The sequence below is a fragment of the Monodon monoceros genome, unplaced genomic scaffold (assembly GCF_005190385.1).
Source record: "Monodon monoceros isolate NGI ecotype Baffin Bay Population unplaced genomic scaffold, NGI_Narwhal_1 Super_Scaffold_6, whole genome shotgun sequence".
Taxonomy (NCBI): Eukaryota; Metazoa; Chordata; class Mammalia; order Artiodactyla; family Monodontidae; genus Monodon; species Monodon monoceros.
In genome coordinates this window covers 97,714,897-97,741,483 of record NW_021703783.1, presented here as the reverse complement: position 1 = coordinate 97,741,483, position 26,587 = coordinate 97,714,897, and the positions used below count along the sequence as shown (strand labels likewise).

Genomic DNA, 26,587 nt, shown 5'->3' with positions numbered 1-26,587 from the left:
GTGGAAAACAAATGTCTCCACGTCTCCTTTCTGCTACCAGCATCCAGTAGAACAGAGACACGAGGCAGATGAGAAGGCAAAGCTGAGCTGGCCCCTCTGCGTGGCCTGTGCGCACAGGGCGGCGGCGAGGGGGTGAGGGGGCCCGCGCTGAGCCAGCCAAGGGCAGGAGCAGAAGCACCCACACCCACAGGGTCAGAGATCTGACCCCCGGGGGAAAAAGGCACCGCCTCATTTTAAGCCAAAATTTAGGCAAAAGTAGTGTTACCCAAGGAGGGGTTAGGAAATGAGGCATTTGTAACTGCAGCAGACGGAAGCTTTGGAGTCTCAGGGGTTAACACAACCACTGTCTAAATAACTTAAAATCGACTGCTGGACATCCGTAATCCAAAAGAAAAAATCCCCTTAGCCACCAGGAATTTCTTACCAACGCGGTACCAACATATGAGTCCACGTTACTATTTACAGCTTGTATATGGATTATATACTGAATTTATAATATGTTAAGATAATACTTTGTATATATTGGAATAATAAGTAAATCCTTAGAATTATTTTTTTAAGATATTTTTTAAAGTCTTTATTGACTTTAAAAGCAGTATTACAATACTGCTTCTGTTTCAGTTTTTTGGCCCCGAGGCATGAGGGATCTTAGCTCCCCAACCAGGGATCAAACCCACACCCACTGCATTGGAAGGCGAAGTCTTAACCACTAGACCACTAGGGAAATCCCTAAATCCTTAGAATTAATTTCGCCTGTTTCTTTGCATGTCCTCGGTGTGGCTACAAGAACATGTGAAATCACACAGTGACATCTTCCCCTTGGGTGGCGCTGCCCGAGACCATTATCCGTGTCCCCTGAGTCACGGCACCAGGTCTCATTTCCCCTTGTATGTTGGTGGCACCCAGCAGGTGCCTGGACCAAAAGCACAGTTAACTGATAGAATCAAATCAAGAATTCAGAAGAAAGCAGGAGGGCAGAGCCAGAAGTGACCACAGGAGTAAAAGTCAGTACCCCAGCTCACATTTATGGAGTCCTGTCTATATGCCACGCACCATTCTGAGGGCTGTACTTAAGTGAATTCACTTAATCCTCTCCACGAGCTCAGCGTCACGTGGTGGTCAGTGGTGTGGCCAGGACCCAAGCCAAGCTGACAGTTGCAGTCTCCACCCCAACCCTGTGGATGCTGCCCCAGGCACCCCGAGAATTCACTGCAGGCCCTGGACCTTCCAGAGAGGACCCACCCTTCACACATGACCTCAGGTGGCAGGTAGGGGACACTGACCACGGGAAGAGCAGGACCACGGTTCAGGTGGTGAGACACGATGCAGGCAATGATCTGTCTGCAGGGGTCCTCTGTATTTTCCAAGTTTTCCTAACAAACACGTGTTATTTATGGAATCACAAGGTCTTCTATGCTACAGCAGACCTTCGCCTGGCGACACTGCGGGCTACAGTGAGTTACTGAGGTCTAGCGTTGCCCATGACCTCCCAAAGCCTCGCATAGCCAGAGCCCCACAGCAAGGCTCCAGACACCGTCTGAGCGCTCCCGCTACCTCCGCCCTAGGACCGGGGTTACGACCCAGGGTTCCGAGGCCCCGGCCGGGGGGGAGGCCAGGCACTGGTTTTGCTGTGTTTTTTTAAAGCTCCCCAGGAGACAGTGACCGGTGCGTGTGCCCAGGCTGATGCCACTCCGAGCCCCGGGGGCCCGTTCTGTCGCCGACCTGAGCCCCCGCCAGCCCTCCAAGCCGGTCCAAGCCCCGCGGCCTCTGCCAGGCCAGCCTGACCAGCTCACGGGCCCCCCTCAGCTCAACTGCAGCCAGGGCTGGCCGAACCCCTCTTGGGCCGCCCATCCTGGCGCCTGCCGCGTCGCCCCCTCACCTGTGCACACCTCAAGGCCGCGAACTAGTAACCGGGCTCCCCCCGCAGGGCCGCCCACAGCAGAGCCGGACACGACAGGCCCCAGGAGCATCCGACCTGGTGACGGTGGTATGAGCCTTCGATTCGCTTCTGATGGACGGATTCTCCTTCGAGCCCCCGCAGAAGTCACCTAAGCCCGCTGGAAACCAGCAACGTGACTTGGTGAAGGGCGCAGCAGGGAATTTCCTGAAAACAGGTTTTGGCTGAGATAAAGGCGCCACCACTGAACACCACACGGCAGGTAGCGCCTGCTCTTCAGGGGACCAGACACCACCAGGCAGGGCCCTGAGCCAGGCCCGAGCAGAGCCACAGTGATTCCTAGGGGACTCAGCCCAGGGTCCCCAGAGATACCTCGCAACCAACGTTGTGTGGGAGCGAAGGGGGCCCCAGCGCTGGCCGTGCAGAGGGGGTCGGGAGGCCCAGGGGACAGACGGGACCGGAGCCACAAGCTTCAAGTGCAGAGACGGGAAGTGGCGAGAAACGCAGCCAGAGAGGAGGGTAGGACCGACCAAAGGTGGGAGACTCTCCCAAGGGGACATTCTGAAAGAGCCGTGAGCAGGGAAACGACACGAGCTTCAGGATAACATCCGAACCGCTTCGCCGTTCCAGAGCCCTGCCGCCCAGCTGCGGCTGGACCCACCTGCCAGGCTCCATCTCCCACAGGGGCACACGCACAGGTGTGCGCACACAGCACGGCCCAGCCACACCTTGCTACTCCTCCCTGTCGGGCAGTGCCTCTCCCTCGCCTCCGTCCTTCGCTCCGACTAAGGTCAGGGACTCCTTCCCCGACTCGACTGGTCTCAGTCCCTCCACAAGCCCAGGAGCAGACTGATCAATACCTCCTGCATCCTCGGTGGCCAGTATGAGGCAGGCGCTTAAGAAACTCGCTCTCCAAAACAACGAAGGGAGAAATCAACAAATGGATGACAGAATGAGTAACTTAGGGAGTGAATAGATGAGACTAAGAAACGGCTGCAGCCTTGTTAAAATGCCCACCCGCCAAGGAGGACCCTAGAAAGGCTTGAGCAGCAAAGCCTGAGCAAATCCCACGGAAGGAAGGCAGGAGGGCAGGCTCTGAGTGAAACAGCACCAGAAGGGTCCCAATAAAGGACTGTGCGCCCGGGGCACCTCAATCCAAAACACTGATGTGGATGAAACGAAAGGGCAAAGAGTAACCAAGTCAACGGCGGCTCTCAGACTACACAGGACCCTCGGGGAGCCGAGGGGTCACACGCGAGGACACGGCGCCCAAGCGACCGACGGTGCTCCTCCATTAATACCAAGCCCGGGCTCGGGATTTCTCCTAAGGAAACACAGAAGGTGTGCAGAGTTATGATTGGGGGTGTTCCTTGGGGTCAGTCATAACAATAAATAAAAAACAAAGCCAGAACTGAAAACAACTGAAATGCCCAAATAACAGGGGAACGGCTTACGGAATGCGCCGCCAATGAGCAAATGGCAGGAATGGCTGCACTTTAATGACCGTCACACAGCCGTTAACAACGTGCTTTGAGCGAACATTACTATCTTGGGAAAGACATCATTTATAACAAGTGGAAATCATGAGATGCACAGAGAGGTACATGCTTGATCCCAAGTCTATAAAAAGGAAGACCACACACACACACACACACACACACACACACACACACACACCCCATAAAGGCCCTCCCGAAAAGACACAAAGATAAGCTCTTTTAACCCCCTGGGCTACCAGGACAGCAGGTGTACAGCTGGTTTTCATCGTTCTTTCTGACCCTGGTCTTGGGAGGTTGTGTCCACCACACAGGGTCGTTGTGAGAAGAGATCAAGAAAATTCCCAGAGACTACTGAGCGCCATGCATGGCACAAGATGGGCATCAAAAAATATTCAATGTTATTGTTTTTCTTATGATTATTCACACTACGTGCTAAACTTTAAACACTGAACACTTGTAATTTTAAATTATACTTAAGAATACCAAAGATAGGGCTTCCCTGGTGGCACAGTGGTTGAGAATCTGCCTGCTAATGCAGGGGACACGGGTTCGAGCCCGGGTCTGGGAAGATCCCACACGCCGCGGAGCAACTAAGCCCGTGCGCCACAACTACTGAGACTGCGCGTCTGGAGCCTGTGCTCCGCAACAAGAGAGGCCGCGATAGTGAGAGGCCCACGCACCGTGATGAAGAGTGGCCCCCGCTTGCCACAACTAGAGAAAGCCCTCACACAGAAACGAAGACCCAACACAGCCAAAATTAAATTAATTTTTTTTAAAAAAGTAACTTTAAAAAAAAAAAGAATACCAAAGATAAACAAAGTTAATATTCCACAAGATAAGGCTGTGTTCCTACCATGCAAACCCTGTATATGAAAGATCAAAACATGACTTTGTTAAATGGATTTTATACTTTCATATTTGGTTTAGGTAATGGGGATGGAATTTTAAAGTACAGAAGGCCCAAATCTAGAAAAGTTTTAATAACTTCTGATAGGATTGGCACACAGAAGGAAATTCATGTCTTACTAATTCAATATGCATTTTATCGAGGAAATAACCACGAATAAATGGAAGAAAAGAGTGTACTTTAGCGAAGTATTTAACGGTCTGATCGAGAAAGTCATTAAAGTAAAGGGACAAGCAAACGGAACCCAGTGACCTGCATACACAAAGGCCTCGGGCGCCTGAGAGACGCACAATGCTGAAGTGGCGCATGGTGGCGGCCACGCGATCACCACGCGGGCAGCCCTGACACGACACGATGGAGTCCGTCAATGAGGAAGGCGCCACGCACCGCAGGAACGCAAAACGGTGAGGCTCAAAAAAGCGTAAAGTGACTTGGAAGGAAGGAACCAAAGCAAGAAAAGATAAATGCTAACTAAGGAACACGCTGAAACAGGCAACTTTAAGTTCACAAGGATTAGGGAACGTTTTCATGTAAACTGAGGGTAGTCCCTAAATTTAACAGTGGTGGTAGGTCATGAGACAAGGATCACGAAATCCACCCCAGAGCCCTGAGCTAGCTGGCGACACCTTTCAACTAAAACGCTGGGAGCCTCTGCCCTTCCTCACCAACGTCCACTGAAAGCCCGGTTCACGAAGGCACGCGGGACGCAGCGCCACCCACAGGGCCGCGGGCAGAGGCTCCCAGGAGGGTGGGCCCAGCCGACGGGAGCAGGCTCACCCAGGCTGGGAGGGCACTGCAGGCAGATGGAGGCCCAGCGCCCGACAGAGCGGCGGACCCGCGTGAGCCGAGGAGCCCACACAGCCCCCAGGCCAGCTGCACGGGGCCCCTATGATCCATGGAACTGTGCGGGTCCGGGTCTGCGCCCCACCACCGGCCAGCTCCAAATCACCTCACTGGCTTGAGCCGGCTGTGGCCGCGGGGTGTGCAGAGAAGAGAGGGCTGGTGTCCGGGAGAGAGCAGGCCAGGGAGGGGGGCAAGGGACCCACAAACGCGCAGGGCAGTTCCAGACAGCTTGGGTTCAAAGCACAGCTAACTCAGTCGCGGCCGCATTTCAGAGTGTCGCCCACACGTTGTCACCTGCAGCCCTTCGGTGGGATTATCACAAAGGAACAGAGGCCAGATTAACCTGCCCAAAGTGCGGCTCTGATCATTCCACTCCCAGACCTCAAACCCTCGCAGCTCCCACCTGCCCACAGAATGAGTCACTGTATCCGAGGCTCTCGGGCCTCTGCTGCCATCGGCCCGACTCCTTGATTTTGCCCATGAGGAGGCCGAGACCACGGATGCAGCAAGTGACCAGAAGGCGTGAAGGTGGCAGAGGCAGGGTGTGAACCCGAGATCTCAGCATCTGTGCCCCACTCGCCGCGCGGCTTGCGGGATCGTGGCTCCCCAACTCAGCGAAAGCGCTAACCACTGGGAAGCCAGGGGATTCCCCATCACAGTGTCTCTCCCACTGCCCCACGGCTGTCCGACCTGCCAAGCTCCGGCCCCGCCTGCACCCCTGGCTTCTCCCACCGCTGCATCTTCAAGGAAGCCTCGTCCCTGCAGCGCGGCCGCCTCAGGACGACGACAAGCTCCCTCAGACGCCGCTGCCTCCAAGTGCTGGCTCTGCTGGCCGGGAGGCCCGCAGACGGCGACCACGTCGCGGCCGCCCGACTCTAGGGACAGCACACGGCTCCCGCGCGGTGTGCTCAGCGCCTCGGCAGAGGTGGTGTTGCTGTGCTGTCGTCGCTGCTGCTGCTGCGGCTGTCAGGACTCAGCTCCACTCGCCATGTCTCCTCCCCAGCAGCCTGCTGCCCTGTGCCCAGGGTGTGTCCTGGACCACAGCCTAGCACAGCCATGCTCCCCGAAGCCAAAAGCCACCAAGGCCGGTTGTAGATGACCACGGCAGCCAACCCCAGGCTCTGGCGGCAAACTGGGGGTAAAGCCTCCCCTCCTTAAGGTCAGCCCACCCTCCGCGGGACAACCGAGCAGCCCAGGAGGCTCAGCTACAGGGGTGGGCGTGAAAGGACATGACTGGGAAGGGGGCGAGTGGCCCGGGCGTGCCCAGTGCCCGGACGCACCACAGAGCGAGTTCAACACCGCTGGCTGCTCCAACAAACTTCGCCCCGCAGTACGCACTAAGCACACTCACAATGCCAGATGTGACAGCAGTAACATTAACCTGGACAGGAGGTAAGGACAAAGCACGTAAGCCCCAAAGAAAAGGACAGGCTCACAACTAAGGTGTCCACAGCGTCGGGAGACGTGAGCGGGCTTCACCTCCCTGGTCCTGCACCCGGACAGAGTTTTTAGGTGGTGCCCACACCCGCGGCGATGACCCCGGAGAGCATAACGACAAGTGAACACACTGCCTTTCCAACCCTTCTAGAACACTGCTCCACACCTAAGTCCCTCGTCCCCACCAGAGGCAGCTTGTTGGGGCAGCAGGAGCACAAAGCCTAGAGTCAGGACGGGCCATCCATTCTGATGCAGCCACTTCCACCGGCGACTCGGTAAGATGGGAAGACCACGGCCGACCCTGGCGGCCCCACGGGCTCAGGGCAGGAAGTCGGGCACCGCACCTGGCCCAGGCGGGGCTCCAGAAGCGCACGCCAGGTAGGACCAGCTCTCGGGCAGCAGGAAGGGGAAAGCCCTCACCAGGGGACTTCCCAAGGTCCTGCTGTGCGCGCGCACGCGCACACACGCGCACACACACACACACACACACACACACACACGATATGATCCATCATATTTTCTGGGAGGTGATTTAATCTGTAATTGAATAACGTCGAACCACAGGGCACACCTGAAGAGGGGCAACCTGAAGAGTGAAGGGAAGACCTACCTCTTCAGTTGATTATATGCATAAAAAAACCCCTATTGTGTAACTGCTGTTACACCAAAAAACAAACAAAAAAAAACCTCCTGATGACTACATTTCTGACAATTCTTTCTTTTTTTATTGGAGTATGATTGTTTTACAATGGTGTGTTAGTCTCTACTTTATAACAAAGTGAATCAGTTATCCATATACATATATCCCCATATCCCCTCCCTCTTGCGTCTCCCTCCCTCCCACCCTCCCTATCCCACCCCTCTAGGCGGTCACAAAGCACCGAGCTGATCTCCCTGTGCTATGCAGCTGCTTCCCACTAGCTAGCTATTTTATCTATAGTGTATATATGTCCATGCCACTCTCTCACTTTGTCACAGCTCACCCTTCCCCCTCCCCGTGTCCTCGAGTCCATTCTCTAGGAGGTCTGTGTCTTTGTTCCCATCGGGCCAATTCTTTTGCATTAAGAATTTTTTTTTTTTTTTTTTTGCGGTACGCGGGCCTCTCACTGTTGTGGCCTCTCCCGTCGCGGAGCACAGGCTCCGGACGCGGAGGCTCAGCGGCCATGGCTCACGGGCCCAGCCGCTCCGCGGCATGTGGGATCCTCCCAGACCAGGGCACGAACCCGTGACCCCTGCATCGGCAGGCGGACTCTCAACCACTGCGCCACCAGGGAAGCCCAAGAATATTTCTGATTGAGGTGTAACTGGCCTATTATAGTAGTTTCAGGTATACAAGGTAATGATCACCACACTGAGTCTAATTAACACCCATCACCACACAGTTACAAAATGTGTTTTTCTTGTGATGAGAACTTTTAAGATGTACCCTCTTAGCAGCTTTCAAATATGCAGTACAGTATTACTTTACAACTGGAAGCTTGTTCCTTTTGACCCCCTTCGCCCATTCCACCTGCCCCTAACCCCCCCACCTCTGGCAACCACCAACCTGTTCTCCGCCATCTGTGAGCTCAGCTGTCTGGTTTTGTTTTAGATCCCACAGGTGAGTGAGATCATAGGGTATCTGTCTTTCTCTGACTTACTTCACTTAGCATAGTGCCCTCAAGGTTCATCCATGTTATCGCAAACGGCAATATTTCATTCTTTGTATGGTTGAATAATATCCCGCTGCGCACGCGCGTGTGTGTATGTGTCACATCTTCTTTATCCGCTCATCCACTGATAGGCACCCAGGGTGTTTCCGTGTGTTGGCAACCGCAAACAATGCTGCAGTGAACACGGGGGTGCAGATTCCTTTCTTCAGGGGGTCACGAGGACGTTCTCATTAAGAATAGTTTAGGCGGGGCACAACACTGAGTGCACCAGCTACCACGATCTGGGCAGGTTAAAACGGTTCATTGTATGATATGTGAATCTCACCTCCATTTTTTCTAAAGGGATATTTTACTCGAGAGTTTGATGATTTGTATGCCAGGCTGACGCTAGTGAATAAGATGATGACTATGCTAAGTATCACCTATTCTCAGGCTCCCCAACGTGTACCAAGTGAGAAGGAGGCCCATGAGACTAATACGCTTCCGTTTGTATTTTACGTCAGGCTCCCCAACGTGTACCAAGTGAGAAGGAGGCCCATGAGACTAATACGCTTCCGTTTGTATTTTACGTCAGGCTCCCCAACGTGTACCAAGTGAGAAAAGAGGCCCATGAGACTAATACGCTTCCGTTTGTATTTTACAGAGAACGGGGGCTGGCGGGGCGACGTATACACGCCCATCCATACAGTCACTTGAATAAACACAGAGCACTTATGAACAGAGGTAAGAAACAGAAGGGGAGCCACTGGCCTGGGGACGGAGATTTATTTGTCATTATGTACACCCTTAGCGACCAATTGAATTTTTTAATATTGCATGATGTAGCTTTTTCAATTAAAAAAAAACTAGTAAACAAAAGATACGAATGAACATCACTAGTTCCCAAACCTTAAGTGCTCACAACTCCCCCTCCTGCAGAATCTCAAGGAACAACGTTCCTGTTAGTGCGTTTATAGTACGTATTTTGAATACCGTTAAATATGTCTAGATTTTGACTAAGCATATAAATTAAATGTTGACTTAGACAGATACACAACTTTAATAACAATTTTAAGTAAAGATCATTCTCAACACATTATATAGCCATTAAAAATGATGGTTATGAAGACTGCAGCAAGGTGGGAAAGGCGCATGAGGTGATATTAACTGGATCGGGGTGACAAGTGGCGTCTGCCTCCTCGCTGCCACTATGGAGAGAGGTGGGTAGGCTCCACTGGGAAAGGCAGTGATGGAGGCCCGCACCAGCGCCAGGGCGAGCCTGCTGCACTGCACGGACCACTCCTCACGGGACTGCTTCCCAAAGCCAGGTGGAGGCAAGCACCATTAGACCCATTTTACAGGTGGGGAAACTAATGCCGAAAGAAGTCTGGGGGAAAAAACTGCCCAGGTCACTCTGCCAGTAAATGGCAAAGCGTGGCCATGACCTGATGTGACCCCAAAGCCCACATGCTTGTTTTCCACACTCCTCTGTCCCCTAAGAGGCCGGAGATGGGGGGCAAGGTGACTGGCCATCATGGCTGCTGACTGTTCTATATTGTGGTTGCTCTTACTTCTAGAACCTAAAACAACACGTAGGTTAAAACACGGATTTAAAAAGACATCCTTAACTAATTTTTTCAGACTATCTTATCCTAAGAAAAAGGGTATTTCATTTTTTTAAGCACTTTAGTAAGCAAGCCTGAACTTTGTCCCTTTAGGACCAATTTGAGTACAGCCTCAGATTTCACCAGAAAGCCTCAGTTTGTATTAGTGTCTCAAGACCTGGCTCAAAACCAAAACCAAAGCCTTACTCGGCAGCGCCTCACTCCTCATGGCAAATTCAGGATAAAGATGATTTTCTTCACTTCCCGACACAAAACCCAGCGCTTCCTTGTTTCTCTAACTTCCTTCCTGTGTCCTACCCCATTGTGAGGCCATCCCAAGTGACTTCTCATCTCCCACACTCTGCACTTCTATTCATCAGGAGTTTCTCCCTTTTTCTCATTTTGGTCACGTGCGATCTAATGCTGCACCAAATCTCTAAAACTGGACTGCCGTGTCCCGGTACAGTGAGCGCAGAGCACGTGCAGGGAGCCCAGGGCTGCTGCTGCCTGTGGGCTTACCCTCGGGCAGGCCCTCCTCCTCCTCTGAGTCTCAGTTTTCTCATCTGCAAAATGGGGCCGCTCTGCTGATCGCTTAGGGCAGCACGGAGCCAGCGAGGAAGCCTGTGGGGAAGACCTTCACAAACAGAGGCCTTCCTCCCTGAGAAGGGCAGGCTGGTGCTGTGCGGTGACCACACAGTGCTGCGTCTCGTCGAGCAGGAAAGCTGCCGTAGACTGTTTGTGTCCCCAAAGGGCCTATGTTAAATCCCGACTCCCAGGGTGACGGTTCAGAGGTGGGGGCTGTAGGACGTGCTTAGATCACAAGGTGGGGTCCCCCTGGATAGGATTAGTGCCCTGATAAAGAGGCTCAGGGAGCGCCCTCGCCCCTTCGGCCGCTGGAGCACAGTAAGAAGGCGCCATCTATGAACCTCACCAGGTACGGAATCTGCCGTCGGTGCCTTGACCCTGAACTTCTCAGCCTCCAGAACCACGAGAAATAAATGTCAGCTGTAGCCGCCCAGCCCACGGTATTCTGTTCCAGCATTACCACACCAATAATGCACTTCCTCACTTTCTATGCTGAAACTAGAAACCCGCTCAGGGCGAAGCAGCCCGTGGGCCTCGGCACCACGCAGGGCAGGATCCTTGGCACGGGTTCAGAGGTCCACAACCACCGGCACACCCTGCAGCCAGGTGACCGGCCATTTCAGACAGTGTCCGTGAGCACCTGCACCCCACGGACTCGTGGGTCTGCAGAGTGAAGCTTTCAAATGAGTGCAGTGTCGAGCTGAGCAGGCGACCGCAGCCCCTGGGCCCATCAAGTGAACAGCAAACCGCCGCTCGTCCCTGGAGCACAGCGTGGACCAGGACTCGGCCCTGTCCAGGCAGCCCTGCCCCCCACTCCTCCGCACGGCCCCTGAGCGTGTCGCACACATCCGCTCCTGTCACATGACTCAGCTTACAGTCTCCTGACCTGCCACCGTCAGGGGCCCCATCCTCAGGGCAGTTCAAGAGCGGGGGTCCAGGACGTGCAAACACGGGGCCCCATGTCTGGCCTCTCCTGCCCCACCGCCCCTGCACATGTGACTGCTGTGTTTCCCTCCCGGGAAGGGATAACTCAGGCCCTTTGAGGGTCACAGAGGGCCTGGGAGTGACAAAGTCAAAACGGCACCCGACCTCTTTCTTCTCCACTTTCTTGCTTCTCATCTTTAACACGTGCAACTTCCCTTCCTACCTGTAAGCGCGAACCAGACAGATGGCACAAGAAAGTAACCAGGGCTTCCCTGGTGGCGCAGTGGTTGAGAGTCCGCCTGCCGATGCAGGGGTCACGGGTTTGTGCCCCGGTCCGGGAGGATCCCACATGCCGCGCAGTGGCTGGGCCCGTGAGCCATGGCCGCTGAGCCTGTGCATCCGGAGCCTGTGCTCCGCAACGGGAGAGGCCACGGCAGTGAGAGGCCCGCGTACCACAAAAAAAAAAAAAAAAAAGTAACCAAACAAGGGAGACGGCTGACTCTGGCTCCTGGGATTTCCCTAGGAAGATGGGCAAGCAAACCACCCCAGGAAGAAGCACCAGAGTGAGTAGGGCCTCTGTCTGGAAAACACGCATGACAGGAACCCAGGAGGGTAAAGTTGAAGTGGACAGCCATTGTGCCCCGGCCTCTCTGAGCTCCTTCTCAGGAATTCCACGTACTTCCATGTACCTGACACAGAGGAAGCTCTCGGTCAAAGCCAGCCACCATCACCAACATCACCACCACCACCACCATCACCATCACCACCACCACCATCACCACCACCACCATCACTGCCACCAAGGTCACCACTACCTCCGTCCCAGAGCCCTTGATTTGATTCTAAAGAAGTCAAAATCCTGCTGCTGTGTTGCCCGCATCCTTCCACACCTACAGGGAATTCCAATCGCTCACCATCTCTTCCAACTTCCCTTCTTCAGAGAACCCTCACTTTACAGGATGTGCACTTCTAGAATGCACAAGATAGGATCTGTGCATTGATTAATTAATTAATTAATTTAAAAGTATTATTTTCTTTGCAGTTTCCAGGACCAGACACCTGGCTATGTGTTGGTTTGTGGTCCTTTGGAATCTGAGCTACATTTGGGGGCAAAACCAGGACACAGGAGGGCTCATTCTAAATACTGTGTGTTTGACTATGAAAATTCAAAGTTCATTCACTCGTTCCCTCCACACCCAAGACTGTGTATACAGTTCAACACAATTCAATTTCTGGGTCTCCACTGTGTGGTCGGGGCAGTGCTAGACACCAGCCATGGGTTAAGTGCTACAATACAAGAAAGACAGTCCCTATCTCAAGGAACCAGAAACCTGGTGGGGTGACAGATTTACACGTGCCTATCTGAGTGGCAAACACAGCTGGCTGTCCACCCAACATCCATCCCCTCCCTCTTCCCTGTAACTGGAACCCCAATTCCAAAGTGCCAACGGCCAGGCCCACGAGATCCTTCTCGGCACCCCTTGCAGCTCGTGGGGCGGGAGCCGGGCAGGGGGCACGTGACCCAGCTCTGGTCAAACTGCTTTTCTGATAAGACTACAGATGCCGTGGTGACTGCCCTTTGCTTTGACACAGGACAATGACTGCCACCTTGTGACCACGAGCTTAGATCCCTGATGAAATCAATGCCCACAGCTCCCTACCTCCAGACACGCTGCTGAGAAAAATAAACCCCTATTTGTCTAAAGGCCCCTGAGTCTGGTTTTCTGATACCTTCAGCCAAAACGAATCCTAACCAATCCCCCTCCTCAGCTGGTGAACCACAGAGGCCAAGAGCACTGCGGGGCCGTGGGGCAGGAGAGAGCAGGCCAATGGACCCCAGCAGCACTTCCTGAGCAAGCGCCGTGTCCTGGTCCCCATCACTGGGCACGAAGACCAGTGGCTCACAGCACGGCCCACGAGGAACTCACAGTCCAGTGGTGAGATGGACACAACCCTGAGAGCTGAGTCACAAGCACAAATGGCTGCAGGGCAGGGAGCAGACTCCCACACACTCTGCCCACTTTTCCGCTCTCATCCCTCAGACAAAAAAACAGACACCACGGTCTCATGAGTATTCAACTGGTTACTTCATGTCCTGATCTACAAAGGAAATCGTTAGAGAAAAAAGGACAAACGTGTAATGGATTGATTTCTCAAACTGCTCCTTTAAAACTGTACAGTAGACGTACAAACGTTTTTTTTTTAATATTTGCTTTTAAGATTATACGCAGGAAATCATTGTCCATGAGAAAGTTACCTGAAAGACCCCTGAAAGTTTTCCTAATTAAACTGAAGATCTGGTCTACCAGAGATATTAAATGAAATGCTTAACTCTCACCAAATCATATTCACTCTGGTTTATTCTAAGCCGAGTGATAACTACACGTAGCTCAAGTGCCACACCTAGTAGTGCGAATGCCACCCAAACAGTGAGGATACTGCAGTGGCAACGCAATGAAGCCAGGACTGGCGCGTCTTCTGCAGCTCTCACACTCCCGTCCTGAGCCCAGAAGACAAAGCAAGCTCGGGGAGCCCCTTCTGCGGGCCTCTAAAGGGCTGGCGAGAACCGATTACAGGTAATGAGAGGAGAGGAGAAAACACAGCCATAAATGTAGCCAGCGTACACAGTGGCAACTGCGCTTTTTGGGTTTTATTATTTGTTCCACGTCTCTCACTTTCAATAACATTGCGTGAACTATCATCGCGGAAACCCTACAGCAAGAGCGACACAGAGGAAGGAGCCGTGCAGAGTCCCCTCCTCCGTGGCAGGACTCGGGCGATCAGCCACCCGTGGGCCGGGCAGAGGCTCTGGGGGGAAGCAGGGCGTCAGTGACACGGGGATGGCGCAGCACGGGGTCCGCACATGTGCGACGGTCCTGGCTGCAGGGAGGATGCTGCTGCAGTTGAGCTGCATTTGGACGTCAGGAATAATTACTTACCTAGTGATTATTTTCACAGAAAGAAAATAAAGCCAGACTGGGAGGACTGCGCCCACCCAAGTAAGGGGGGAGACGTCTCACTGGTGCTCGGCGACACGTGCCCGCCCTGAGCTCGCACGCCTGGCACCACCAACCCCTAGAAAGAGACCGAGGTCTCCCTCCGGGGGTCAGGGGCAGAGGGACCCTCGGTCGGGTGATCTGAGGAAAACACGGCAGGATGAGAGGGAGTGAAGGCGTGGAGTCGTTCGGGGGTGGGGGGCATGATGCGGGAGATCCTGATGATGCGGGTCTGTTCGAGCAGAGGCCTGGAGGAAGTGAATCACGCAGGAAGCCGAGGCAGAGGGACGGCAGAGCACAGGCCCAGGCACGGACGTGCCGCTGCGTCCCGGCGATCGCAGAACAGAGTGAGGGGACGACGGGAGGGGGACAGGCAGGTCGTGGGAGGCCGGGCCTCTCGGGCGTCACCAGGCCGACGGCTGACTCTCTGAGTGAGATGGAGCCGCCAGGCGGCTCTGATGGTACCTGATCCGGATCTCATTTCCAAAGGACTGCTGACAGCTGTGCCGAGCACGATGCCGGACGTAGGTGCGCGGGGGCCAGCGGGGATGGGCTGTCACCATCAGGCGAGAGGCGGTGGCAGGGACCAGGCGGTGGGCTGGAGGTGCTGAGCGCAGGAGACCTGGTGACAGCCCAGAGGTGGGAGTGGGGAGGAGGGAGGAGAAGACGGCGGGGGGGCTGGGCCCGGGTCACCAGAGGGGGCACCGCTGTGCAGAGATGGGGGCACGAACGGTGACAGGTTCAGGGGGGAGGAGTGAGGGCCTTGCGAAGTCAACTAAGGCGACACGTCCAACCTAGAATCTGCCTTTCAAGGCAGATGAACTTTTTCAAAAATGAACTCCTTGTGTACATTCTTAACGAAAGCTGCTTTGCCAGTGTTCCTCCTGATGTCAGAGAAGATGCTACACGGGAGAACCAAAGCTGGGGGGCAATCCAGGAGAAGCGGGAAAGAAAGGTGGGGGAGAAGAGCCTGGACCTGTGGGCTCTGGCCTCCCTGTCCCCTCACAGAGACTCCCCCCACCCCGACTGGAGCCCGCACGCACTCTGCTCAGTCAGAATCGGCCTCGGCGGTGCTTCCCTGACAGGAGAGGCTCAGCCAACCCACAGCCAGGGCCACGAGACGCAGTAACCAAGGAAAAGGCACCGGCCGAATGCTGCCTCGGCTCAGCCTGCAACGCGCTCGCTCCTCCCGCTGCTGCATGTGCACCTACTACGTGCACCAGGGCTCTGTCCTGAGCTGCAGGAGGGGACTGCAGGGCTCGGGCAGCGCGGTGAATTCATTAACCCTCTTTTAAACCTTCTCTGTTTGTTTCACTAAAAAGTACTTTCTCCCCAAACCTCACAGCTGAGATAAAACCAGGCTGCAGAGGCTCCCTGCCGGGCTCCGTGGAGCCCCGCCTCTTACACTCCAATTACCTTTCAGAAGCTCGGCTGGCAGCAGGGCCCGGGGGAATCTGAGGAAGCGTGTCCAGCTGAACTGGCACCAGCAGGGCAAAGAACCAAATGCTGCCCACACCTCCGCTGAGAATCGGGATGCGAGCACGCGGCTCAGCCAGCGGGTCCAAAGTGCACTGCGGCGGGGGAGCGCAAACACCGCACGCGAGGAGACCTCGACTCCTCTCCCCTGGAGTCTCTGAGCTTGGGTAGCTGCCAGGGGCCCCCGGGGTGGCCGTTAGCGGAGCTGCCACCTTGTCCCTCCCACATCCTGTTGCCCCTCTGGGACCACCCTCCCCTTTCACAAGGCAGCAGGACAAGCCCGCACGGGCACACACACGCGCAACCTCCACTGTCCCTGGCTGGGACACAGCGGCAAGGCTGTGGGGCTGCGCCTGGTCCTACGGCTGATGCTGGGCACCGGCGGGCCACCGCCCGGACCTTCGGGAACAGGGGTGCCGGCAGCCCTGCCAGCACAGCCAGGCCACGCCGCCTGCCATCCACTCCCGGTCCTCCAGCAAGGCCCTCAGCAGAGGAACGAGGACCCAGCTGGCATCGGCCCTGCCCTCGCCGCGGGGCCGCAGGGTCGCCCCTGCATCAGGGCTCAACCTCCCCAGCTGCGATCAGGAGCCGGCTGCTACCGGGGGCAGGCTCCAGGTGTGTCTGGGTTGGGGGGCGGTGCACACGCATGTCAACACATAGGAAGCACAGTGCCCCGCACAGAGTGAGGACCCGAAACGCAGCAAGTGTGCAGTTATTTGGATACACTGCCTCCCCTGGCTCTGTTTCACCAGTACCTGATTCTGCCACCTGGTGAAAAAACACCCTTCTTGGGCGTGCCCCGGTTTTGTGTCCATCAGCTGTCCCCCTACGCCCGCAGCCCCTGGGCTCCAGCTGACACAGTCCTGGTGGCCCCTTCTCCCTGGGCCACCAGCTTCCCCTCCCCCAGTCGACCCCCCTAATTTCCTCCCCGTCCCCACATCCCTGCACCTCCCCACTGCTGCGTGGCCTTGTTCCGCTCCCCTGGTTCCAGCCTTGCCAGAGGCTTTGCACAGAGAGAAAGCTGGGGGCCTCCTCCTGGCCTTCTCAGCCCTCCAGACCTGCCCCTCGCTGCCCTGCCGGCCTCCCTCCTCCCCTCCCCTACCAGGCCCTGTCCATCCCCGAAGCCCCATCCCAGGGCAAGACCTCTGCACCCCTGCCCTCCCTGGGAAGCTCCAGCCTTTACCCCACACCTCTGTTTTTCTCTCCACTGCGCCTACTACCTTCGGCCGGTTCCTGGAGTGCTGACTGCGTGCATCTGTCCGTCTGTCTGTCCCCGACACTCAACGTCAGCTCCTGAGCGTAGGGACCCTGGGGTCTGTTCCCGGTACACCCCCAGCACCTACAGCAACAGCAGGTGCTCTACGAACACTGGCCGAATGAAGAACTACGTGGGCACCTGACGTCAACCACCTCCGACGTCACAAGGACCCTGCAGGGGAGTCCCAACTCCCCCGTGATGGCTGATGAGACAGGAGGCTGAGTCACCTGTCACACTGGCTCCCAGGCTGCACTGCCTCCCCTTCCTGCCATCAGGGCCCCTTGCAGGCAGGGCTGTCCTCCAGCCCCGGGCCCTGAAGGGGCACCGAACTCAAACCCTTGCTTCCTGAGTGAACAACTCCATATCACCCTCCCCCGCCCCCGAAAAAAACCCTCTCCTCCCCATAGCCGTCTCCCGGCACACTCTCCGTCTTAAAGCCCAGCCCGGGTGCTCACGGGGTAACTGGACCGTGACCTTGCACCTGGCCTCACTCCCTCTGTGCTCGTGTCTGAATGTCCGGCACCAGGGCTGCGTGTCGCACACGGACGACCTCAGAGCCCGGCTGCCACCAGGCGGTCACTCGGCAGGCCTTGGGCTGCACATGTTTAGCCGATGGCCAACTCACATGCCGGTTCAGACGCACATGGTCACAACGAAAGCCTCCAAGTGTCATTTTCTTGGGCTTCAAAGCAGGCAGCCTTTGCACAAGTAAATACTGAGTCAATGCTAAGAGCAGAGTGAGCTGTTAAGTTCTATTTGCTACTCTCACCCCTGTAAGGGAGCACAAGCTGAGCAAAGAAGAACAGCGCTCTGACGGGCGGAGCGACATTCTGCAGGTAGAACTGCTTCTGCGGGCGGGCGCTGCTCACGTCAGTGATTTTCTTCTCCAACATTAGCAAATATTTGCCACTTACATCTTTTACGTAATGTGAAGATACTACATCCCACTGTCTTCCGAAGCTATCTTAACTGCCTTATAAAAACAGGCAATTTGCCGGCTGCGTTTTCTCTTGCCACTAAATACAAATCCAGTAATTCACTTTGAAAGCTTTGGTTTCCGCTTTTTGGTGTTAGAGTTGATACTCACATAGAATTCTAAAGAAAAAAAAAAAACCATAATCCCACAACCGAACAAAAGAATCTGATTTTCTTTTAACCTTTCAATCTATCCATATGCACTCACTCTCCCACAAGCCTTGAAAGCTTTACTTTTAAGTGCGATTTTATTTTCAAAAGTTACTCCAATGACAAAGTCCACTAGAAGATTCTAACTGGGGGCTCAGAACCTGACCCAGAACTGCAGTTCCCATCAGGCAATCTTGTTTTCACGAGCTGTCTCCTTGCCACCTACCATTAGAAGCTGCTGAATGTAACCAAGAAAGTATCTATAAAGTGGCCACATATGTCAATGTTATAAAAATCAAGTAGAGAATAAACAGGCCAGTGCAAATGAAAATAATCAGAAGAAGTAAAAGAACTAACTTTTTCTGAGTGTTTATTGAGTGCTGGCCACTCTCCCAAAAACTTCATATGTATCAATATTATCAGCAAAATCTGTACAGGTTCCCCCCACTATCCGAAAGTAGAATGTTTCTATGAAATCTTACATAACCTGAAACGGCGTAAAGTGAAGACGCAAGTTTTGCTTTTCACTTTTTTTAATGAAAGCAAAAGCCCTCTCCGGGTTTCCTTCAGTTAGGGAAAACAGGTACTGAGGAGGTCTTCCGTGAAAGCGAGGTGGTGTAAAGCGGGGGACACCTGTGCTGCCACCGCTGTCCCTGCAGGTGACCGTGCAGGCTGAGGCCTGGAGGCTACGAGGCTCGCTCCAGGGCCCGTGCAGAGGAAGCCACACAGGCAGCTGCCCCGGGAGCCCCGCCCTCGCTGCCCATGCACAGCACTCCGCTCCTCACGCACGGTCCCCTTCCATCGGGCTCGGAGCATGAGACTTCCACGCACCAAGGCCCCCAAGCTCTCCCTCCCCGAGCTCCCCACGGCCAGGGATGCTCCAGGAATGTCAGGTCAGGGTGAGGAACAGGTGTTCTTCTGTCAGAAGAACAGCTCTTACGTCTGTAATGAGAGCAAGTCAGGAAAACCTAAGGGCCCCTCGGGAGGGGCAGCGAATAACCGGCGTGGCAGCCGCAGACAGACAGGCTCACTGACGACTCCGCACAGGGGCCACAGCCTCTCCCTAGCACTATCGGGAAATACATGGTTAAATTTAAAAGGTGAGCAGAACAGCGTTACCATTCGTATGGAGAGGAAAGAAAAAAATGTATGTAACGACACACAGACCCAAGTACCTCTCTACAAATCACCTCTGAATCACCAAAGAAACAAGAGTAACTTTCGGGGGGAAGAACTGGCAGACACCCCCTGAAGCAGGGATCAGAGCTGGCTTCATCGACCTCAGGACAAACCAGCACCCTGGCCTCCTGCTGCTACATCAACCGAGAAGGCAAATCAATTAAGTGCTGTTCCTACCAAAAACAGCCGGCCCAAATCTCACCAAGGGAACGTGAAACAAGACACTCCGAAGGGCCTACGCTCTTCCAAGACCACAAGGCGAGGCCGGAGCATCACTCTAGCTAACAAGACGAGAGACGTGGCAACCGAACGCCACGCGTGATCCTGCAGTGGGTTCTGGATGAGGAAGAAAGGTATCATGGGTGCTACTGGGACAAGCGTCAAGATGTGAACGTGGGCCGTGCGTTAGAGAGCAGTGCCGCATGGATGTTTAATTTCCTGACTTTGACAGCGATATCATGACAACATCGAGAGGGTGTCTTTGTTCTTAGGAAATAATGAAGTCTCGTGGGGCAGATGGCTCAAACGGTTCAGGAACAGCATGTCTGCACGTAAGCGCACACACACACAGAATGCAATGGGGCAAAACGTAAACGACCGGTGAATCTGAGCAAGGAGCGTACGGGGGCGCTCGTGCTGTTCTTGCAACTTTTCTGTAAATTTGAAATCACATCGAAATCAAAAGTTTAATACAACATGTGCGCGGACCATCTCTAGAAGATGACACCTGGAACCGGGCAAAGGGGGAGAGGCGAGCTGGGGAAGGGAAAGGGCTCATCTTCCCTCTGCACCTACCAAAAACAGCCGGCCCAAATCTCTGTGCCGTGCGACTCTGCAGGCAAAAACTGAACAAAACTAAGAAGAAAACACCCACAGTGAGAACGGCACCCGGGCTGGAGCAGCACCTTCCGAGCTTCAGGATCTTTCCAAGGCCGCCCTCCTCCGGCCTCACGAACCAGGCCCGCGGCTTCGTTCCGCAGGCTCGTCCTGGGCCGCGGCCGCCTCCCTCCGCGGGCCTCACGCGCCACCTGCTGGCCACGCGGGGCACTGCCTGCCGCGGCGCCCAGCCCGCGGAGTGCAACCGTGAGGGACTACAGCCACCTCCACCCTCCCGAAAGCTCCGGCATCGGGCAGAACGCCCAGTGCAGAGTGGCACTCAACAGGGATGAGATCCATAAATAGAAGAACACAGATCTGAGTGGAATTCCAGAAGAACTTGAAAGCAAGCACGCCTCAGCCCGGCTGCAGAGCGTCCAAGCGGGTATCATGACCCACGAGAACCACGCCTGTGACTGTCCTGTCCCCTGCTGGCCTCTCCACCCAAGATCTGTCCTGCCCCCTGCCCCCTGCCGTGCTCACACTCTACGCAGACCGACTGGGCCCCTGCAGGAAGGTGCAAAGTCAGCCACGGTCAGGACGTCCGTCACCGGCCCGGATTGCCGGCCCCACGACCGCTATGAAGGACGAGGACGTCCACCCGGCCGGCCCTGCAGAGCTCCCCAAGGCAGTGCTAAGAAGCCAGAAGACTGCAACTGGGCATTAAGGAAAACAGATCAGAAAATGCCGATCGAATTGCAGAGGAAGCACATTAATAAACACGTCGACAGTAAACTTTCAGGACAAACGGCTCTCGTCTTAGTGACCCACTGACATGAAACACAACAGACCAACCTCTCACCAGGTGAATTACACGGGGAGCAAGTGTGTTAAATGGCAGCAGACTGGCCTTCAGAGCTGCACCCCCTTTAGAAATGAGGCACAGCCGGCGTGGCCTCGCCCACAGGGGACTCACCAAGGTCTGTGTTGGGGCCGGCGAGGAGCTGTTTGAACTTGTCCAGCCGGGAGGCCTCTCTTTCACTTAAGGCTGAGCTGCTGAGGGTACTGGGCTCGGGCACCCCACCCAGTGCCACGGTCGCCGAGTGCGGGAGAGACTGGGATCTCTGCAGAGGGACGGCATCACTGGCGCTTCCTGCAGAGGGAGGGAGAGAGAACAGAAGTGAGGCTCCGGACACACCCACACCCACGCCCACCACTAAGGAGGCCTCACACATGCCTCGCTGCTCTCCCTCCGTGGATCTGCCATCACCGAGCAGCGAGGACCTGGTTTCTTGAGGGATAAAATGAACCTAGCTCACACCCATGGAGCGTGCCGGCCCTCCTGGTGGAGGGGCGTTCCCCAGTGAAACAGACGCGCCCCACGAAAAGCAAGACACTGACAACCACAGGACCGGAGACCAGGTCTGTCAGGGCTGCCAACGGTCTGGGCCTGCCTGGGTGACGCGCCCCAAGGATCTGCTGGTGTAGGGCAGTGGGGAGGATGCCTGCACGGGTCACCCGGGCCTGGCATGGAGGGAAGCCACCAAGGCACACGTGAAGGGAGTATGAAGCCCATGAAGGCGCTGAGGACTGTCTGAACATCCCAGGTCTCCCCAAGCCCCAGGAGGGAGGTCAGGCAAGGATCGTCACCCAGAGAAAGCAGAGGAAGCTAGATCCCCCACTGCAGGTGGAGACGAGGGGCCACCAGAGTGCAAGCTTGCCCAGCCCTCACCCAGGCACCACTGACCTGAGACAGACTGAAGGGCTGCCCACAAGGACCCACAAGAGAGCCTGAAGTGACACTGCGCGGCACCCAGCACCCGGGACTGGGGACAGGCAAAGGAAAGAGCAGAGGGCCCTCAGGTCACTTGACAAAGAGCCTCTAGGGACCAGCACGGGACCCACAAGCAAGAGGCCCTGAAAGGCTGTAGACCCCCGGGCCCAAACTGCATTGAGCAATCGCATCTACCAAAACTGAAATTTAAAGTAAAGGGCTTCCCTGGTGGCGCAGTATTTAAGAATCCACCTGCCAATGCAGGGGACACGGGTTCAAGCCCTGGTCCAAGAAGGTCCCACATGCCGCAGAGCAACTAAGCCCGTGCGCCACAACTACTGAGCCTGCGTGCCACAACTACTGAGCCTGCAAGCCAAAACTACTGAGCCTACGTGCTACAACTGCTGAAGCCCAAGCACCTAGAGCCTGTGCTCCGCAACAAGAGAAGACACCACAATGAGAAGCCCGCGCACCGCAACAAAGAGTAGCCCCCGTTCGCCACAGCCAGAGAGAGCCCACGTGCAGCAATGAAGACCCAACGCAGCCAAAAATTAATTTACTTAAAAAAAAAACGGGGCTTCCCTGGTGGCGCATTGGTTGAGAGTCTGCCTGCTAATGTAGGGGACACGGGTTCGAGCCCTGGTCTGGGAGGATCCCACATGCCGCGGAGCAACTAGGCCCGTGAGCCACAACTACTGAGCCTGTGCGTCTGGAGCCTGTGCTCCGCAACAAGAGAGGCCGCGATAGTGAGAGGCCCGTGCACCACGATGAAGAGTGGCCCCCGCTCGCCACAACTAGAGAAAGCTCTCGCACAGAAACGAAGACCCAACACAGCAAAAATTAATTAATTAATTAATTTAAAAAAAAAAAAAAAGTACAGTAAAAACTAAGCTCCGGGAAATGGGGCAAGGAGCAAACAACGTGGAGCGAACATGCTAACGCTGGCCTCCGGCAGCAGCTGTCAGAAGGGAGCTGCCATGCTTTACAGCAAGCACACGGGCAAGGCTCCCAAGGGGGCCCGCAGGGCACCGAGGAGCAAGATGGCCCAGGCCTCCGGGCAGAGTCTGGCCCAGTTACACTTCCAGAAAAGCCTGCAAACGTGGCGCAGCGCTGAGAGCACCTCCCGCTTCGGGGCTCTGCGAGGACAGACTGGAGTGGTGAGGGGAAGGCAGAGGTGGCGAGACTCAGAGCTCCCCTCCCTCCTGGGGACCTGCTCTTCCCAGTGGTCCTCGTGAGTCTGCAGGAGGCGCCGCAGCAGGGGCGGGGCCCGCGGCAGCGCGGAGCAAACGTGCTCGCTTTTATCTATCTGCTATCGCAGAGATGCTCCGTGTGACTTTATTCAGACCCTAATGGCCCCACTTGCCCCTGAGCCCCATTCGAAGGTGGAGTTGGTGGGATCTGGAAGGTAAAGCAACAGCAACGGCCCCCAAGGAAACAGTAAGGTCTACAACCGGGCCTCCTGTCACCGTGAGTGGAAAACACGTCAACGTCCCACCTCCGGGGCCCCTGAGAGTGTGATTTAACCGCCACCCATTGGTGTCCATACGAGACCCGCTCGCGGCTGGGTCACGGTCAGCTACAGGGACAGCCCTCACCTGGCCGATGCCCGCTGAGCCCTTCCCAGCCAATGACACGCTTTGCCATTAACCCAGTGGTACCCGAAATCAAGCAAAGTGCCTCTGACTTCAGGTACAAAGGCAACAGATGTCTCAGACATTCATTAAGAAATAGACAGCCAGAAGGTGAAGTGAAGGCCCAGGGAAGCCAGCCTACGAGCCCACACTCCACCACCACTGAGCTTTGAAGCCGCCATCTCCCCAGGGCTGAAGGGCAAAGCCGACGGCAGCAGGGAGGCCCTGCGGACACCGCACAGGGTGACATCTGCTCCCCATGGGGGCTCACGATTGGGACGGGCAGTGGCACAAACGCTGGCAGAGACACAGCCACACTCTAACTGCACCATGCCCCGCGGTGGAACGTTCCAGGACATTCAGAATTCCAAAGCGCTGCTCACAGGAGCAGTAAAGTCAAATGGACCTCAAAGGTCTCTCACCCGAGGCAGAGGCCCCGGCCCCAGGCAGCGCATCCCTGTGCGGGGACGGGCGTGGCTGCCACGCCCCATGGGCAGAGGACAGCTCGGGTTACATCACCAGCATCTCCGTAACTGCCCAGGACACCCAGGAAGGACAAAGAGGACCTGGACGTGGTCCTGCCTCTGCGGCTCGCAGGGTCGCAGCATCAGCTACAGAGCCCACAGCAGGAGGAACTCGGTGCCTGGGGACGCCTGCCCGGCTCGGGCACACAGGAGGTGCTCAGAGTGCCCGTCACGAGTCACAGGAACGTTCCATCAACCTGTAAAAGCCCTAACTGGATGTCCTTCCATATTTAAGCTCTAATACTTCAAAGTTCACCCTATTTTAAAGAAAAATGGTTCACGTTCCAATACAAAAACGGATCAAATGAAATAATTCACACCTAAGAAGACTGTAACATTTTAGAAGTTAATTTCCGGAAAGCGTTTTTGAAAACTAGACCTAAGTATGAAACCTAATTCTGCAACTACCAGCAGGTAACCTTAGGCTGCGGTGATGATCTCACTTTCTTATCTGTAAGCACGGGGCGAGCACCCTAACCCCCAGGAGACCCTGGGGAGAGGGATTAGAGGGTGTGCAGCTGCACTGCTGGGCCCCCTGCCCCCAGACCCCCACAATCACCCCCTCACCTCCTTAACACTGCTGCCTCCCCTGGGAGGGTGCCCTGACTGCCCGATTTAGGACCACAGCCCAGACCCCACCCTGCTCTGGGGACCGCTTCCCACCTCCGTTCTGACCCCTGGCACCTGCCACCTTCGAGCCCTCGTGCCTCCTCACACATCGTGTGTAGGCTGCTGTCTGTCCCCCTCGCCAGAACGGACACTCCACGGGGCAAGGACTTCCATTCAGCTTGTCCCCTGGGGCAGCCCGAGCCCAGAGGACAGTGTCTCACCCATCACAGATGCTCATTTAACAACTGCGCTGTTTTCTATCTCAGCCCCTCCAACACAAAACGAGCAGAAGTGAGGAAGGCGGTGCCAGGCACGTGGATACGAGATGCAGACGTGAGCTTACCCTGGCGGAGTTTAGGGGCGGAGCAGAGACCCACCCCTACAGACCCTGAGCCCACGCCTCTGTGTCCTGCAGGGAATCACCAGAAGCGGCCGAGGGAGGTCCAGCCCCGGAACGTGCAGCTGGCCCGGCCCCTGGCCTGGAAACACCCCCGGGAGCAGCCAGGGTGTCCTGACAAGGGCGGGGTCCCCCAAGCAGCCCACGAAAGCTCCCAGCCGGCCACTCCATCTGCAGGGGAGACGCACTCAGCCAGGAGGACCAGAGAAAGTGCGCTGCCTCGGCTGCCCAGAAGGCCCACTGCCGCTTGGGTCTAGGAGCCCCAGGGCGGGGACCCTTGCTGTATGGGAGGATGGGGCCCTCCCCACCCCGGTGAGCAGCCTCCAGCCCCGCTTTCTGGAGATGGGCCCCATCTCTGCAGCCCTCCCCTCCCACCTGCGGGACAGGACGTGTGGCTCTCGCTGACAGACTTCACCAGCCGGAGGTCACCACTCGAGACCAAAGGAGGCTCCACCGAAGGCTTTGGCTTCTGCTCGGGCCCCAGAGCCCCCGGCGGCTTGTGGCACCCCTGCCGCTGGCTGTGGTTGCGCAGGACCCGGTTGGCCGTCTCCATGACGACCGCGGTGTTCAGGCTCTCGGCCGCCATGGCCAGGAGCTCGTCGTCATCCTCGCCGGCATCCCAGGCGTCGCTGGTGTTGCGCTCAAACTCCTGGAAGGTGCTGCCTCGCTTGGCCTTCACCGGCGTGGTCGGCACCTTGGGTGTGGCCCTGAGAAAGCTGCAAAGCAAAGGCAGCTTTTACTTGCGCCTCGGGGGGCTGAGCGTGGTCACCCAAGACCGGTCAGAGAGGAGGCCCAGGTGAAAAGGTACACAAGCGAGCCGAGAGTGAAGTGAAAAAGCAAACACGATGCAGAGACATCCAGAATGAGACAAAGCTCACAGGATGCAGTGACAGGGAAGGAGGAGAGGTCTTCTGGGAGAGTCACGCTGAGTGTTCGCCCCACAGACCAACGCACAAGGACACACAGCACTGCCCAGCGATAGTGCCCAGCCCTGCCCCACAAACACTCTCAGCCCGACACCTTCGCAGACCTCCCACGGCAGCAGCTGGCGGTGTGGGTCAGGAGAGACTGTTCGCGGGACACAGGCCCTTGGCAGGTGGATCTGGACACGAGACAACTTCAAGGATGCCCACAGCATGATGACACACAACACTGGCCCCACCAAGTGTCGGGAGCTCATCCGACATGTGTGGTCCTCCAGGGCCACCCCTGCCCCACACCCGCCCCTGCTGGAGGAGCCCAGACACGGGCAAGCAAGCTGAAGGCAGTGGGCAGAGAGCAGGGACAGTCAATTACCCCTTATCAGCTACGTGGTTTGCAAAAGATTTCTCTTGAAGGTTTTCTACTTTTTTGATGGTGTGTCCTTTGAAGCACAAAAGGTTTTAATTTTGATGACGTCCAATTTATCCTTTTGCTGTTGTTGCTTTTGGTGTGTTCTAAGAAGCCGTCTCCCGATCTAAGCTCACAAAGACTTG

The 26,587-nt window shown here is 55.8% G+C and overlaps 1 protein-coding gene across 1 annotated transcript in view; it reads right to left on the bottom strand.

Moving 5' to 3' along the window:
* Positions 1 to 26,587, bottom strand: part of TBC1D22A (TBC1 domain family member 22A) — a 316,922-nt gene that overhangs the window by 260,790 nt on the left and 29,545 nt on the right. The window contains exons 3-4 of the mRNA XM_029205055.1: positions 25,488 to 25,828; positions 21,154 to 21,330 (exon numbers count right to left, since the gene is read on the bottom strand). Coding sequence (XP_029060888.1) covers positions 21,154 to 21,330; positions 25,488 to 25,828 — 518 coding nt within the window. The remainder of the gene's footprint in view (positions 1 to 21,153; positions 21,331 to 25,487; positions 25,829 to 26,587) is intronic.